This window comes from Staurois parvus, unplaced genomic scaffold (assembly GCF_062004578.1).
Source record: "Staurois parvus isolate SC_StPar_1 unplaced genomic scaffold, SC_StPar_1.0 ptg000350l, whole genome shotgun sequence".
Taxonomy (NCBI): Eukaryota; Metazoa; Chordata; class Amphibia; order Anura; family Ranidae; genus Staurois; species Staurois parvus.
In genome coordinates this window covers 4,791,230-4,809,078 of record NW_028318146.1, presented here as the reverse complement: position 1 = coordinate 4,809,078, position 17,849 = coordinate 4,791,230, and the positions used below count along the sequence as shown (strand labels likewise).

Sequence of the window (17,849 nt, the reverse complement as noted above, 5' to 3'; positions counted from 1 at the left end):
AGGCAGTGGCATTCATTTCCTATTTTTGTTTTTCTGTTGATTTTTGTTCTTTTGTTGCTTCTTTGTGTTGTTTTGTGGTTTTTTGGTTTCTTGCCTATTTAATGGTTTGGATAAGTCCTGCACAGGCTGCAGCTTCTGACTCTTGCTCGATGTTGGTTTTGGTTGTTGTCCATGGTTGTTTGGTTTCGGTTGTTTTCCATGGTTACTTGGTTTTGGTTGTTCATGGTTGCTTGGTTTTGGTTGTTGTCCACGTTTACTTGGTTTTGGTTGTTCATGGTTGCTTGGTTTTGGTTGTTGTCCACGTTTACTTGGTTTTGGTTGTTCATGGTTGCTTGGTTTTGGTTGTTGTCCACGTTTACTTGGTTTTGGTTGTTCATGGTTGCTTGGTTTTGGTTGTTGTCCATGGTTACTTGGCTTTGGTTGTTCATGGTTGCTTGGTTGTTGTCCACGTTTACTTGGTTTTGGTTGTCCATGGTTACTTGGTTTTGGTAGTTGTCCATGGTTGTCCATTGAATTGGTGTTCACTGATGGCATCATCAAACTGTCATTTATGTAGGAAAAATTGGTGAAATTCTCCTGTTCTTTTGGTGATATTACATCATTCCGATCCTTGCGGTCGATAATTTTATCTAATTTGACTTGGTTATATGATGAATCCTTGGGATTCTGAAAGAGAAAGAGGCATTAGTCACTATTTCTAATTGATACAGAAAATGGTAACAAAGCATGGTGAACCCCAACTACCCCCCCCCCCCCATTGCAGCAGATAACAGTAAACAGGCTTCTTCCACCCTAGCTCCCTCTAGTGGTCAGAAGAAGCATTACACTTCATTACCCCACATTGTCTAACCGAAAGAATAAATGTAGTATTTTCAAGCTTAGGCCTTGATTGTGGTGGCTGCATTCGTTTTAATTGCATTTTACGGGTTAAGCACATTTTCTGCAAGTATAGGACAATACCTGGTAATCCAGACACAAATCCAGTGTCCTCGTAAGCTCCTGTGCACTGAACTAAGATCTCAAACAATATTATCAGCTTTCTCAGCTATTTTCTGTGAACTACAAACCAACACCCCGGTGTGCAATGGAGATAAAGAGAGGTGCAGGTGTTTGTAGTCCTAATCAGAAAAGCAGGCTAGGGTGACAATGCTGCTTCTCCATAGATACAGTACAGTAAGTGAGTGAACGTTGTCACCCTTGGGCAGGAAGTGTGCAGCAGGAGAGATTTATATGTAAAATAAATCAGGACTAAGCTTTGCACCTGACCTATCCACAATAATCATCTCCAGTAATAAGCAGAATTGATTCAGACCAGGCTGGATGATTGTGTAATGATCACAAATTCATAGACAAGTCTGAAAATTCTGTAACAACAAATGTCTCAGCGCTGAAAAGCCGGCCGCTGAACATCTCCAATCCCTTTAATGTGGTTGAACTCCATTATCTGTATACTTACTGGTTTTGATGGCATGCGTAGCTTTCTTCTATCTAACTCCGCCCAGTTGATGGTGTTGAAGAACTGGCATCTCCTGATGTCACTGACTTGGTATTTTCGCTCATCTTGGTCTTTCCACAGAAGCTGTAAAGAAGAATAAAATATAATGAGACACAGAAGGAGCAAATAATAATAATAATAATAATAATAATAAATAATAAATAACAATCTCTGAGCAATAGAGAAGCTTAGGCTGTGTGTATACTTACTGTAGTATAATAATAATAATAATAATAATAATACTTACTCTCTTTAGGAGGTCACAGAGGTCAGATTCAAAAAATTCCGGATAATCTGGATCCATGGTGATGATCTTATTTTTCACTTTTTTGATGGTGTCTGTGCCCTTGTTGAAGGGGTGTTTGCCAGACGCCATCTCGTACACTATTACTCCAAGGGAGAAATAGTCAACCATGGTGAAGTAATCCATGTGTTGCAAGACCTGTAGAAACACAAGGGAGAAAAAATTGTATGAGACAAAGATGACAACATAGTGACATTTGTGAAGTATGAAGCTCATGGAGGAATGAAATCGTGATCAAACAGCATGAAATTGAGGTGGAGCTTGTGAACATTGGAGGAGAGGGGCTTAAAGTGGATGAAAAGTCAAAATATTATCCCCAGAACAGGTATCCCCATTTCCCCTTTACTCTTGTTCTGGGATGAACTGTAACATCTTACGATTTTTCTCACTGACAATGGTCACCAGTACAAATAGAGGAGTGAATCTACCCAATGGGGACGCAGACAGCAAAAAATGTTTAACAGTCTAAAAACGTTCCCTACTCCTACCAAACAAAAAGCAAAGATTTGCCTAGAGGTACGCTATAACTGTCCATTTTAAAGTAGTTGGATGAAGGTATATGGACTCCAATAGCTCAATAGTCACACTCGCTCTCCGTGTTTAAGAGAAGAAGGAAAACAGCAGGAGAGCAATTACTGAAGGTTTTACCCCATTTGTATGTGTGAATCGGGCTGGACCGATCTATCCATCCACACCGGGCCTCATTGTCCCCTACAAAGAAACTCCAACACTGCTGCAGGTCTCAGAACTCCCCACCTTTTGTTGGGGCTATTGCTCTGTCCTGGAAATCCATTGAAAGCAACTGGGGCACCAGTGGAGACATTCTTCATTTAGTGAAAGTGGAGCATCCATTTATTTCTTCTCTATATCCAATGATGATAAATGGTATATCTTGATAAATATTACAATTAAGTCTGATATTAGACTTATACTTACTTCTGGGGCCATGAAGGCTGGTGTCCCCGCATAACCACTGATTCTCTTCGATTCGGTGACTCCTCTCACTGCTGTTCCAAAATCTGCAATTCTGGCATGGCCGTCGCTGTCTAAGAGGATGTTTTCCGGCTTCAGATCTCTGTGAACGATCTCTTTGGCGTGCAGGAATTGCAGGCCGCATAGAATTTCCGCTGTTAAATTCCTGATAGAGAAAGAAATACATATATTAGCACTGAAAATCTTAACAGACCAGCTAAAGATGAAGTGACTTTTACGTAGAATTCATAGGGGTATTGATGGATGGGCTTAGTTGGAGGGGCCTGGCTAGGTCACATCCTGTCCTCAGTGATCAGCCTCTCCCAACTCCAAAGTGACCCTGACATCAAACTTACCTTAATCTGTTCACTTGTAGTGGAGCTGAAGAATTTATCAGTTGATAGAGATCCCCTTTACTCAGATACTCCATAACAAAGACAAGATGAGTCTGTAAAAAAGATGAAAACAGGTTAGATTATAGACATTCACTTTGTGGAGGAATATATGGAGACACGCACACCGGCATACAGTGCAGCGTGGCATCTTTACTAAGTGCTTCCTGAGGGAATTCTGAAAAACTGCACATAGAAGAAATGTAAGCCGCCATCACTGGACTACTTTTATCACAATATTAATTTTGTCTTGCTGTAAGGGTGATCCAGTGACTTCCATACTTTGGTTCACCATCCTAGAAGATGCATGTAGATCAGGAGTCCTGACTTCTGTCTTGCTAGCTGCAAACTTGTCCTTGCTGAGTGACTCAAGGTTTTGAGGTCAGAGACAGCCAGGCAGCTATCAATGTCTAAAGTCAGTAATGACAGCCTCTCAGTACATGGTTTCTTGAAGGAAAGCCTCTACTCTGTACAGTTTACTTCACTAATCTCCAGCCTTGTAAGAAGCACGCTAGAGTTCCTCTCTTACCTTTACTGCATTCCTCTGATCTACAGCCAGAGCCCCCAGAAAAGCATGGTGTGGGAATCAAGTGAAGTTTCCTTCTGCCTCTTTAAATTTAGCACTTAGTGCCTAGAGGACTAGCTGACAGGTCCAAACACTGTCATCTCATTGGGCAAAGGGATGCTTATCCTTGTGTAAAGTTTTGACTCCCAAAAAAGTCACTATTTACATAACTATTGTAGGGGGTCTGTATCAGTAGTGGAGCACAGTACTGGGAAGAGAAGAAGAAATTAGTAGATGAAAATACTTACCTCTATCTGGAATGTCCCATACAAATGGGTAAGATACGGGTTCTCTCTGCATTCTTCTAGAATGTTTCTTTCATTAAAAGCAGCGCAGGGATTAGAAAGCAGAAGTTTCTTTTTTCTGATGATCTTCACTGCCACCTTTTGGCCAGTGGTGGTATGGGTGGCCAACGCCACTTTTCCATAGCTCCCCTGTCCAATAACCTTATGGAAGGCAAAGCTTTCCACAGATAGTTTGTGTGACTGGCTGTTGCTGACACTGCTGGATGGGACCAGTTCAGTTTTTGCAGCCTCAGTGCTGGATAGGCTGTCTTCACTTTGCCGGTCCTCCTCAGTCATAGATGGTGTTGTTGCCTCCCTGTCACTGGTGGATTGAACCAGTGCAGTATTCTCACCCTCAGTGTTGGAGGTGATGACTGCACTTTGTTGTTCCTCCACAGTCTTAGGTGGTGTTGCATCTCTGTCACTGGTGGATGAAACCAGTGCAGTATTCTCACCCTCAGTGTTAGATTGGGTGACTGCACTTTGTTCCTCCACCTTCGTACGTAGTGCTGTTGCATCTCTGTCACTGGTGGATGAAACCAGTGCAGTGTTCTCACCCTCAATGGTAGATGGGGTGACTGCACTTTGTTGGCCCTCCACAGTCATAGATGATGTTGTTGCATCTCTGTCGCTGGTGGATGAGACCAGTGCAGTGTTCTCACCCTCAATGGTAGATGGGGTGACTGCACTTTGTTGGCCCTCCACAGTCATAGATGATGTTGTTGCATCTCTGTCGCTGGTGGATGAAACCAGTGCAGTGTTCTCACCCTCAATGGTAGATGGGGTGACTGCACTTTGTTGGCCCTCCACAGTCATAGATGATGTTGTTGCATCTCTGACACTGGTGGATGAGACCAGTGCACTGTTCTCACCCTCAATGGTAGATGGGGTGACTGCACTTTGTTGGTCCTCCACAGTCATAGATGATGTTGTTGCATCTCTGTCGCTGGTGGATGAGACCAGTGCAGTGTTCTCACCCTCAATGGTAGATGGGGTGACTGCACTTTGTTGGTCCTCCACAGTCATAGATGATGTTGTTGCATCTCTGTCGCTGGTGGATGAAACCAGTGCAGTGTTCTCACCCTCAATGGTAGATGGGGTGACTGCACTTTGTTGGTCCTCCACAGTCATAGATGATGTTGTTGCATCTCTGTCACTGGTGGATGAAACCAGTGCAGTGTTCTCACCCTCAATGGTAGATGGGGTGACTGCACTTTGTTGGTCCTCCACAGTCATAGATGATGTTGTTGCATCTCTGACACTGGTGGATGAAACCAGTGCAGTGTTCTCACCCTCAATGGTAGATGGGGTGACTGCACTTTGTTGGTCCTCCACAGTCATAGATGATGTTGTTGCATCTCTGTCTCTGGTGGATGAAACCAGTGCAGTGTTCTCACCCTCAATGGTAGATGGGGTGACTGCACTTTGTTGGTCCACAGTCATAGATGATGTTGTTGCATCTCTGTCACTGGTGGATGAAACCAGTGCAGTGTTCTCACCCTCAATGGTAGATGGGGTGACTGCACTTTGTTGGTCCTCCACAGTCATAGATGATGTTGTTGCATCTCTGTCACTGGTGGATGAAACCAGTGCAGTGTTCTCACCCCCAATGGTAGATGGGGTGACTCCACTTTGTTGGTCCTCCACAGTCACAGATGATGTTGTTGCATCTCTGACACTGGTGGATGAAACCAGTGCAGTGTTCTCACCCCCAATGGTAGATGGGGTGACTGCACTTTGTTGGTCCTCCACAGTCACAGATGATGTTGTTGCATCTCTGTCACTGGTGGATGAAACCAGTGCAGTGTTCTCACCCCCAATGGTAGATGGGGTGACTCCACTTTGTTGGTCCTCCACAGTCACAGATGATGTTGTTGCATCTCTGACACTGGTGGATGAAACCAGTGCAGTGTTCTCACCCTCAATGGTAGGTGGGGTGACTGCACTTTGTTGGTCCTCCACAGTCATAGATGATGTTGCATCTCTGGTGAATGGAACCAGTAGATTGTTCTCACCCTCCAGGGTGGTGTTGACGCTCAGAGATAGTGTATTGTTTTCTCCTGGAGAGGGAAAAAAATGTTATTTTCTTTTTGTTATACAAATTTTTGGACATTTAAATGTATTTTCTTTAACATATGTATGTGAGTGTCATCTGTGTCATGAAAATAATTTGTGTTGAACGTTTGAAAAATATACGTTCTATACATATGGACGATATTGTTGTTGTCACCCTGGGAGTCCATTCTCAGCACATGGCTTTTTCTGCCAGAACACGTGTATGCTAGTCTTATGAAGCCCCCATGACATCCGTAACAGCTATTTACCCCCTAAATATCCAGACTTAAACTTTGAGGCCACCAAGAGATAGACATCACAATGTGATCTCTCACAACGCTGAGAGCTTAGTGCCAAAGACCACTGATCTGCTAGAAGGGGGGGGGGGGGGGCGCCATATTGGTTCGATATGTATGCAGGCTGTGCTGTCTGCTTAGTAGTGCTTGTTCTTCAGTGTTGCTTCCTGTCAATGCCATTTCACCATTCTGCTAAATCCTACATAATAATGATCCCAGTATTCTGTTTTTGGTTCAGTTTCAGTAGATATATATATATATATGTTGGCTTTAGAGTCCTAATTCAAAATGGTGATGGGATCCAACTGTCAGTCTGTTGTGTTCACTCCTGGATGCTGGGCAGCCAATCCTGCACACCTGATACACGTCTCCTGCAGACCAACTGTCATCTGTTAGAGTGGGCAGTGACCTCCAGGTATGAACTGTCCCCCACTGGAAGTTCCCTGTATTGGCAGCCCCAAATTTTGGATTTTTCTAACGCTTTCTAACCCGGGGCCAGCAGTCATCAGGGACAAATAAAAAGGTTGAATCTCATTATCGATGACAAAGCATTAAACTCTGACTGAGGCTCTAACCCTTCCCTCTTCTATTCAGTGACCTCTCCATGTGTAAATAGCAGTGACCCCAATAAATCTATGTTTGGGTGACAAAATCTCCCTTCAGTGCCTTGCATTATAGTTAACAAATATACTACTTACTTTCAGCGTCATCCTCTCTGGCTTTCGATTTAAAACAAGGGCAGATGGTGTGTAGAATTGCCCTGAACCCCCGCCTAACTGCCTTACATGCACCCCTACAGGGGGCTTTGTGCTGGTCAAGGGCCTGGCGGTCCCCTGTTAAGGGTTCCACTTTTGATCGCATAACTGAATCTTCTTTGTTGGTATTCAGAAGATCCTTTGACTTTCTAAATGTTCTCTTGCAATGAAAACGCTTCATTATGAAATAATGAGAATCGTCTCTTAGAGCAACAGAATTCGCTTCCTCTCCACTCACAACACTCCCAGCGAATGAGCCTCAGCTGCTGCTAGAGCTTCTACTAGAGTTTCCGCCAGGGTGGTCACATGACCTTTTGGCCACGCCCCCTTTTTCAAAATTTAACCCCTTGCTGCCCAGGTACAATTTTGACATTTTTCACACACTTGTTAATATCAGCATTTTTAGAAATTAGTGTATACATGGATATAGATATAATTTTTTTTTTTTGGGTGACAATATATTTCCGTAAAAGTGGGGACATGATATTGGTTCATTATGTATGCAGGCTGTGCTGTCTTCTTAGTGGTGTTTGTGCTTTAATGTTATAATAATGATCCCAGTATTCTGTTTTTGGTTCAGTTTCAGTAGATATATATATATATATGTTGCCTTTAGTGTCCTAATTCAAAATGGTGATGGGACCCAACTGTCAGTCTGTTGTGTACACTCCTGGATGCTGGGCAGCCAATCCTGCACACCTGATACATGCCTCCTGCAGACCAACTGTCATCTGAAGGAGTTGGCAGTGACCTCCAGGTATGAACTGTCCCCCATTGGAAGTTCCCTTTATTGGCAGCTGCAAATTTTGGATTTTTCTAACGCTTTCTAACCCGGGGGCAGCAGTCATCAGGGACAAATTAAAAGGCCGAATCTCATTACCGGTGACAAAGCATTAAACTCTGACAGAGGCTCTAACCCTTCCCTCTTCTATTCAGTGACCTCTCCATGTGTAAATAGCAGTGACCCCAATAAATCTATGTTTGGGTGACAAACAAAATCTCCCTTCAGTGCCTTGCATTATAGTTAACAAATATACTACTTACTTTCAGCGTCGTCCTCTCTGGCTTTCGATTTAAAACAAGGGCAGATGGTGTGTAGAATTGCCCTGAACCCCCGCCTAACTGCCTTACATGCACCCCTACGGGGGGCTTTGTGCTGGTCAAGGGCCTGGCGGTCCCCTGTTAAGGGTTCCACTTTTGATCGCATAACTGAATCTTCTTTGTTGGTATTCAGAAGATCCTTTGACTTTCTAAATGTTCTCTTGCAATGAAAACGCTTCATTATGAAATAATGAGAATCGTCTCTTAGAGCAACAGAATTCGCTTCCTCTCCACTCACAACACTCCCAGCGAATGAGCCTCAGCTGCTGCTAGAGCTTCTACTAGAGTTTCCGCCAGGGTGGTCACATGACCTTTTGGCCACGCCCCTTTTTCAAAATTTAACCCCTTGCTGCCCAGGTACAATTTTGACATTTTTCACACACTTGTTAATATCAGCATTTTTAGCAATTAGTGTATACATGGATATAGATATAATTTTTTTTTTTTGGGTGACAATATATTTCCCTAAAAGTGGGGACGTGATATTGGTTCATTATGTATGCAGACTGTGCTGTCTTCTTAGTGGTGTTTGTGTTTTAATGTTATAATAATGATCCCAGTATACTGTTTTTGGTTCTGTTCAGTAAATATATATATATATGTTGCCTTTAGAGTCCTAATTCAAAATGGTGATGGGACCCAACTGTCAGTCTGTTGTGTTCACTCCTGGATGCTGGGCAGCCAATCCTGCACACCTGATACATGTCTCCTGCAGACCAACTGTCATCTGAAGGAGTTGGCAGTGACCTCCAGGTATGAACTGTCCCCCATTGGAAGTTCCCTCTATTGGCAGCTCCAAATTTTGGATTTTTCTATCACTTTCTAACCCGGGGACAGCAGTCATCAGGGACAAATTAAAAGGCCGAATCTCATTACCGGTGACACAGAAAGCATTAAACTCTGACAGAGGCTCTAACCCTTCCCTCTTCTATTCAGTGACCTCTCCATGTATATATAGAGCTACTACTAGAGTTTCCTCACTGTGGTCACATGACCTTGTTTTGGCTGTAACTGACAAATGTCATATTTCGGCCACACACCTTTGTCAGAATGTAACCCCTTGCTGCCCAGGGTCAGTTTTGAGATTTTTCACACACATGTATTTTGTTTTAGGGGGGGAACGACAATCCGTATATTTCCCTACAGTTCCGTGCATTATAATTGACTACAATTATTTTATTATTTTACAATAATTGACTAGACAATTATTTATCTACCATCAAGTCACTTGTGGCCTTTTTTCTGTATACTGTGATAGTACTTATTTATATGACGTTGAGATTTTTCACACACGTTAGAAGCAGAATTTGTAGCTATCCTAATGTAATATCTCACTGCGCTAAGATCTTTGTGCCAAAGACCACTGATCTGTGATAGCCCCTAGGGGACGCCATATTGGTTCATTATGTATGCAGGCTGTGCTTCCTGCTTGGTAGTGCTTGTTCTTTAGGCCTCATGCACACAGGTCATTTTTGTAGCCCCTTTTTGTACTGCTTCCAGACGGCCCTCCATGTTACCCCATGTCTCCATGCTCACATAGACTTTTAGAAGCTTTTAGTAGCAGTAACATTTACCCGCAGGAAAAAAACCCAGCACCAGCGCATCCAGGAGCAGCAGCTTTTTAGCAATAAAAACGCTTGGTGCGTGTAAATGCATCTAAATGCTTGTTAACGCTAGGCACGTGTAGCGCTTGAGCATTCATTTATTTCAAAGGCCAGGATAAATTATTATCCTGGCTAATGAAATGAATTAACGCCCAAGTGCTTGACGCTTGTAAACATGCCGAAACGCGTGGAAAAGCGTTAGCCTCTTTGACAAGCATGAGGTTTTTTTCTGCCAAAATGCTGCTGCCAGGAGGAGGAGTGTTTTAAATATGTCCTTTGTACACGAGGCCTTCATGTTGTTTCCCCTCAATACAATTTCACCATTCTGCTAAATCCTGAATAATAATGATCCCAGTATTCTGTATTTGGCTCTATTTCAGTATGCAGCAGTTTGTGTATTTATATACCTTGCTTTCACAGTCATTGTTCAAAATGCTGATGGGACCCATGGGTGTTCCATCAGGGCTCTCAGGGGTCACAATTATGACCCCGCTCATGCTTTAGGGGGGCCCGTGATGTCTCCCTGTCACTATCATGAGCAAAGAGGAATCCAGAGCAAAGCAGAAGCTCCAAGCTTTTGGCTCCATTTTGAAGTCCTGAGCCAGAGAGTAGCGGAGGAAGGGTGGGGTGAGGCCAGCCCTGCTAGGCGGAGAAGTGTCAGTACTGACAACCAGGCGGGGATGGACACCGAGCTATCATCAGGCTGAGCGAGGGGGAAGGAGGAGGAGATCACCGTCCAGGAGCTGGTACTCCTGTCTTTGGGGAGGTAAAAACAATACCACACACCACCCTACCCCTCCCCACAACTCCTGCTGACACTCACACAAAAATTCTCACAAAATCCTGTAACACCTCCTGAGGGGCCCCCGAGGTACTGCGGGCTCCAGGGGCTGCAGATTTGACTGTGACAGTTTGAGCAGGATGAGAAGTGGGGAATCTGGATGGGTTTTCTCCGGGTACTCCGGTTTCCTCCCACACTCCAAAGACATGCTGGTAGGTGAATTGACTCCTGTCTAAATTGGCCCTAGTAAGAGCAGCTGATACACCTGATACATGTCTCCTGCAGACCAGCTGTCATGTGAAGGAGCGGGCAGTGACCTCCAGGTATGAACTGTCCCCCATTTGAAGATTCCCCTCTATTAGCAGCTCCAAATTTTGGATTTTCTCATCACTTTCTAACCCGGGGACAGCAGTCAAGGGTAAACATTGAGAGGCTGAATCTCACTTACAGTGACACATGAAGCATTAAAACCTGACAGGGGCTCTTAATCGTCCTCCTCTATCCAGTGACCCCACAATGTGTATATGCTTCCAAAACTGAAGTGGTCTTTTAACCCCTTTTTTCATGACTTTTTGCTTTTGAAGCCTTGTTGCATCCATTTTGGGGACTTTGATTGGATAGTGGCAGTCAGCAGATCTTCCCCTCATTTACAAAGATCTGGAACAACTGCACTTGCAGAGTGCACAGTCTATTCACCTTTAGTAAATCACCCCCGTTGTGTATATAGCAATGACCCCAATAAATATATATTTGGGTGACATAACAACATATTTCCTTACAGTTCCTTGCATTATAATTGACAAATATTCGATGTCCCCTCTGCGTGTTTCTCTTGGGTTTTGTCGGTGAATTTCAGGGGCAGGTAGTGTGTACAACTGCCCTGAACCCCTGCCTGATGGCCTTACATACACCCCTATGAGGGGCTCTGGACTGTGCGAGGGGCTGGTGGTCCCCTGTTAAGGGTCTCAGTGAATCTTATTTGTTGGTTTTTAAAAGATCCTTTGACTTTTCATCTTTTTTCTTCCAATGAAAGTGCTTTATTATGAAATAATGAGCAAAATCTCTCAGAGCAACACAATTCGTTTCCTCGCCGCTCACAGCAATCTCAGCAAATGAGCCACAGCTGCTGGGAGAGCTGACACCTAGTTTACAATATGCTAATGAGGTCACATGACCTTGTTTTGGCTGTAACCCACAAATTCACAATTTAACTCCTTGCTGCCCAAGGACACTTTGGACATTTCTCACACACTTATTAATATCAGCATTTTTTTGGTAGAATATTACTTCTAATACTCAAACATGATATATTTTCTAAAAGCAGAGAGCCTGGAGAATAAAATGGTGGTTGTTGCAATTTGTTATGTTGCATGATATTTGAGCAGATGTTTATAAAATGAAAATTTTCAGGAAAGAAATACATCCATTAATGCATTAAATGCACTTTAGTGCACACAAACAGAATATAGAACCCATTTTTTTGGTAAAATATAAAAGATGATGTTGAGTTGAATAAGTGTACACCAAACATGCCAAGATTTAAAACTTTACACACACAAAACAATTTTTGTAAATCTATTTTATTTAAATGTATTTATTACTTTTTAATAGTTTTTTTTAAATACACTTCATTGATTATACCTATAGGACCAGTCGGAAAAATCCTAAATTACTAAGACTTGAGAGTATGACATCTGATTGGTGGATGTGTGATGTCTGCAGTCATTATTATTTCCAGATCAGCTCTGTATGGGGGAAGGGTAAGGTCCGAGAGCTCACCAGAACCTCTATATTGTTTTGTATCACATTGGTGTCACTTCATCACAGAACACCTTACCACACCCCCTGCTCCTCCTTCTCTCTACCCCATCACCGCCCACATCCTTATATCCAGACCTACACTGCACATCTTTCACCCCACCCACTACCTTCTATTTAGCCCTACATTGTACCACACTGCCCTTCTCCTCCCATCCAAACCTGCACAACACATCGTCCGCCCCTCCCTCTACACCACACCACTCGCCTCTTCACATTTAGACCTGCACAGCACATCTTTCACTCAGCTCTGCCCAAAGTTCTTAGTGTGATGACCAGGGGTGGACTGACAACTCATGGGGCCCCCGGGCAATAGGAAATAATGGGGCCCCCGTGTCCTTGCCCAAACTCAAAAAAGCCTATGAAAAAGGTACCAGGGGCATCTCATGGGGCCCCTAACTGACCCCAGGCCCTCGGGCAGTGCCCGAGTTTCCAAATGGTCAGTCCGCCTCTGGTAATGACCCTTCGCTCCCCGCCTATTCACAGATTCTACACAGCAGATAAAAAAAAAGTGCATTTATTTATTTATTTTCGGAACCTGGAAAGCAATGCACCATAGATCAGCAGATTGCTGGTGCCATACAAGACTCCTGCAGACTGTTAATGTACATGTTATACCCTGAATATGGATGTAACATGTTACAAAAGGTGAATCTATCCTGACACCAGTCATATGAAAAGTCTGGTACTGCCTCCCTTCTGGAAAAACTATGTGTTTGCCTCTGTCTGGTTTTAATAATTTTGCATCAAAGACCATGTGTGCTGAAAATGGATGACTATACATGTTCCACGTCAATCAAAAAACTCTGAATTGTTAGCATTCACATAAGAAGCTAAAACTGCAGAAAGAACTTTATTCTGGATCTAAATCCTATAAGGATCAGGGCTACGAGGGGTTTAACCCTGCTACATTCTAATAGGTCCATATAAAGGAGTTCAGTTTCTCAAGCAATATTTTAAACATGACTTTGATCCAAACCAAAAGGAGCGAGTCAGAGAGGAAATGCAATGAATACTCTGCGACTGACAGTGTCCTGTGTTGGGTTGTCATTCCTGATCAGAAAGAGATACAGAAAAATGCAGACGGCACTAACGCCTTGTCTACCAAGGTATGTTTATACAGTGGAGGATGGGACTGTAGTAATTGTGCTATTAAGAAAGGGGGGAGATTGATCTCCTCTGCACTTAATGAACCTGGAAGCAACATGCATTATGCAGGAGAGATATTGGGGGTCTAATAGACCCCTGATGTCTCCATATAGAGGACTTGCTATTACCCCCCCCCCCCCCCCCCCAATCCTATCATATAGGGGACTCGTTTAGCCCCCTTGAGAGAGCAATAAAGTTTAGAGAAAAAAATATATAATAGAAAAAATAAAAGTGCCCCCATACACACCTGAATGCAAACATAGGGAACAGGTATGTAGACATAAATTTCTCCACACGTGTGCGGTATCACCAGGAATGTTGGCATAAGAGCAATAATTCTACAGTCATAATTCATGTTTAACTGTAAACTGATAACCTATAAAGGCTTCCAAGGTGTCACTTAAAGACAGTTTGGGGTACTATAGTTTTATCCATGTTATCCACTATAGATTTATCCATGTTATCCACCCTCGATTTCAGTCTATCTACTGTATAGCAGCAGTGGCAATTTTCTTGATATACAGTAGGATGCCTCAAGTGTGACCCCTGGCATCCCCAAAGGGCCGCATGCACCCGCTGGGCCACAGGTTGGGCATCGAGAGACCTTCAACTCACCACACATTACAATCTGAATACACAATCTTTGTACAATCTCTCTTTTAAGGTTTACCAATACTTTGTCATATGAAGACAAACTATCCATTCATGTTTTATCCAATCAGGCAGACTCTTGCACTACATAGGTGTTGGAAGATCTATAGGAAATTGTACAATCAGATTGTAATATGTGTTTTAAAGGGTAACTCAACTTTGTGGGGAAAAAAATAACAAATAAAAAAAAAATAATAATATAACGTACAGTTATACATACAATACAATTTCGACACAGGTCATATTGTAATTGAATGATAATAAAATTGACCTTACCTTTTCAATCTGCAGTTCTATCATTTTCTGTAAATTGCAATATGGTAACCTGGAGGTGTCCTGTACACAGATGGTGTACAGAACGTCCCCAAAAAACATAATTTCCTGCTTGTGTGATTGGCTCACGGATATTCCCAGAAGTCTGCACTAAGATACAAGTCAGATTTTGGTCATCCCCTTTACTAATCTTTGCACATTGATTTTGTTCTTATAGCCTGGCCTGGTACAAGTGGGGAGTTGGAGAAGTTCAGAACGGAGTGTTTGTGCCCAATGTGTGCTATGATAAATCCAGCCAGGCGTCTGCCTTCTGCTACAACCCAAACTGTAAGTACTACTCATCAGAAACATACTGATTCAAATCCAAAATCAAGGCAATTTCACACTTTTAATATGGCGACACACATTTACTGCTGAATGTTTTCATAGTCTAAGACCCTTACAAACAAGACACTTAAGGTTCCCTTTTTGATAAAAAATGAAAAGGTGAAGGAACTTCAGGCATCTTGGGCACCCCTCTGGATTTGCTGCACATAGCGCCCAGAGCTGCCAATGTAGCGGTCCATACACCATGGGTGAGTATCCATCATAATGTTAGAAATGGTAAGCATTTGTTAGTCAGTGTGACCATGTGACTTCCCTGACCAATGAGAAGCACTTTTTTCTTCTGGGACACCTTACTAGAAGAAGAAGCCTCAGTTGCACTTCTTATTGGTCAGCACTGTCCATCCATTACTATGGATACATACTTTGAGCTGTGTATTGTGATATACGGACCGCTACAGGAGCAGCATGGGGGCTGCTATGTGCCACTATGTGCAGTGGGGTCTGGAAAGTTGTCCAGGAAATTTGGATTTAGTCCAATTTTTTCATTTTTCATGAAAAGGTACACTTACTCTCTAAAGAGACCCTGTCACCAACCTAAAAAAAGTAGTAGCACAGAAAAAGGTATTTTTCTTACTCATTGTTTTGTTTGGTTATAATAAATCTGAACTCCAGGTTTTTGCATAGTAACATTAGTCCAGCTTGGACCAAAGTCAGTATGCATATTCCATACCTGGTTGATCCCTGTGGAAGCGGAAATCACTACAGTAGCTTCCATGATCTTGCTGTCTTCCAGATCCCGTGCTGAGCAGCTGCCCTGCTGCATAATGAACATAGGGGGTCACTTGCTTGGCATGGACACCATTCAGAGAACAGTTTGCACATTCTCAGTGCATGCAAAGTGTTCTCTAATTGAACAAGTTGGAGAGGCACCTTTATGATCTCCACCTCATCTAATTGTGCAATATGCTTCTGAACGTCCTAGAAAATTCCACTACTCCAGGAAGAGTCCATTCCTGAGCTCAGCCCCCTCCTTCCTTGCATGTCATACCCTTCTATTCTATATCTAATTACTGTCTGTGCTGGCCTAGCTCCTCTGGCCCCCTTCCTCAACTTCCTACGTAGCCTTTTATGTAGCGGCTAGAGGAAGAATGAAGGGCAATACTATAAATTGTCACTTAGGTGACAGCTCTGACTCTGCTGTGGATGCTGACATCACATCCAAGAGGGTGGGACCCAGCAGTAGTTTCAGGGCTTTTGAATGTCTACACAAGGGAGGCTATTACAGGCAAATAACATGCTTAAAACACGTAAAATAAAAAAAATCCTATGGAAAATATTTTGTTGAAATGAATGGTCTGGTGACAAAGTCTCTTTAAAGTTTATTTCAAGTTAGTTTTGAATAAATTGGGAAGTGGTTTGAGCCTCTGTTAGGCTTTTATTGCTGTGAATCACTGGTAAGATTTTTTAATCGCTTATGGCGGTTCACACCATGAATAACACAGGAACGCACTGCATGCAAAACGCACTCTATTTGCGATCTGCAGCGGGTGTCAGTACAAAGTTAATGACATCCCAAACGCAGTTTGCAAATGTAGTGTGTTTGCACCGAATCACTTGGTACTTTTGTTTTGTTTGTTGTCCGATTGCAATGCGTTTTAAAAAGCACTATATGGGCTTTTTTTCCTCCAATTATACTTACCTAGGTATAATCCGGTATATATTAGTTTAGTTTATTATATAGTATTGCGCTGCATTTTTGTATATAATTATTTGTATGTGGGAACACTTTACATGTTAGCTGCAATATTTGTTTATATTGATTTGGATAGGTCATATTGCACTGTAGGTTTTCACTTATTAGTATTCTATCAGTAAGAGGGGGAAATGTAAGCTCTGCCCATACAGATGCAGAAATTGGCTTCGTTTATTACAGGTATTTATATATCGCCAACCTGTGCTTCCCGGGTGCACGAAAACACCAAGATTGGACGCACGGGCTGGATGCCCAGTGTACATGTAGGGTTCTTACGTATCAATTTGGGGGGACATAAAATGACAGTAACAATGGCTGCTTATACCAGTGAAATTCACTGGTATAAGTAATCAAAGTGAGTCAAAAAATGTATTGCTCCGGTCACAGTATGTTAAACAAAATAATAAAAAAAAAATGTAATAAAAGAATTGAAAAAAAACCTTCTTTTTTGTGTTCATACTGTTACCAGTCAGTGTCCTTGATCAGTACCACACCCGTTAAATGATGACGCTTTACTGCACTGGTGAAGGTGTATATATATATATATTAAAAAAATGTACAACTTCAAAAAACTCACATGCCCGATAGTTTGGACTATGTACTTTACAAGAAGGGTCATTTGGGGAATATTTGTACTGTCTGGAGTTTTGAGATCGTCCGTCAGTACATCAGGATTGATCGATATTCAGATATAGATCCCATAGTTTGTGGACTCTATAGCGTTCCTAAAGACAAAATAATATACACAGATTTGGGTTATTTTCACCAAAGAAATGTAGCAAAATACATTTTGGCCTAAATTTATGAAGAAAGATTATTCATTTGCAGAATTTTATAACAGAAACAAAGAAAAATGTGTTTTTTTTTCATAATTTTTGATCTTTTTTTCATTTATTTTTCATTTATTTAGCAATGAATAAAAAACCCCAGTGGTGATTAAATACCGCCAAAAGAAAGCTCTACTTGTGTGTAAAAATTATAAAAATGTAATATTGGTACAGTGTTGCATGACCGCGCAATTGTCATTGAAAATGCGACTGCCCTGAAAATGGGCCTGGGCAGGAAGGGGGTAAAAGTGCCCGGTATTGAAGTGGTTAAACACTCCACAGCTGAGTAGTCTCCATTCACACCATGCCTGTTGGGCTTTGTTGTGCAATGCAGCGGCAATCTGAAAACCATTGTTCCCAATAGGCCCAGTTCCCACTAACGCACTTTGGGTGGCTGTGCACCGGCTGACAATGAAACCGGCTGCATTTAGAGGGTTAGCTCAGCTT

At 42.5% G+C, this 17,849-nt stretch overlaps 1 protein-coding gene across 1 annotated transcript in view; it reads left to right on the top strand.

Moving 5' to 3' along the window:
* The first annotated feature begins 8,778 nt into the window (after positions 1 to 8,778).
* Positions 8,779 to 17,849, top strand: part of LOC149456724 (uncharacterized) — a 55,171-nt gene continuing 46,100 nt past the window's right edge. The window contains exons 1-2 of the mRNA XM_089684547.1: positions 8,779 to 8,972; positions 14,713 to 14,822. Coding sequence (XP_089540673.1) covers positions 8,890 to 8,972; positions 14,713 to 14,822 — 193 coding nt within the window. The 5' untranslated portion in view covers positions 8,779 to 8,889. The remainder of the gene's footprint in view (positions 8,973 to 14,712; positions 14,823 to 17,849) is intronic.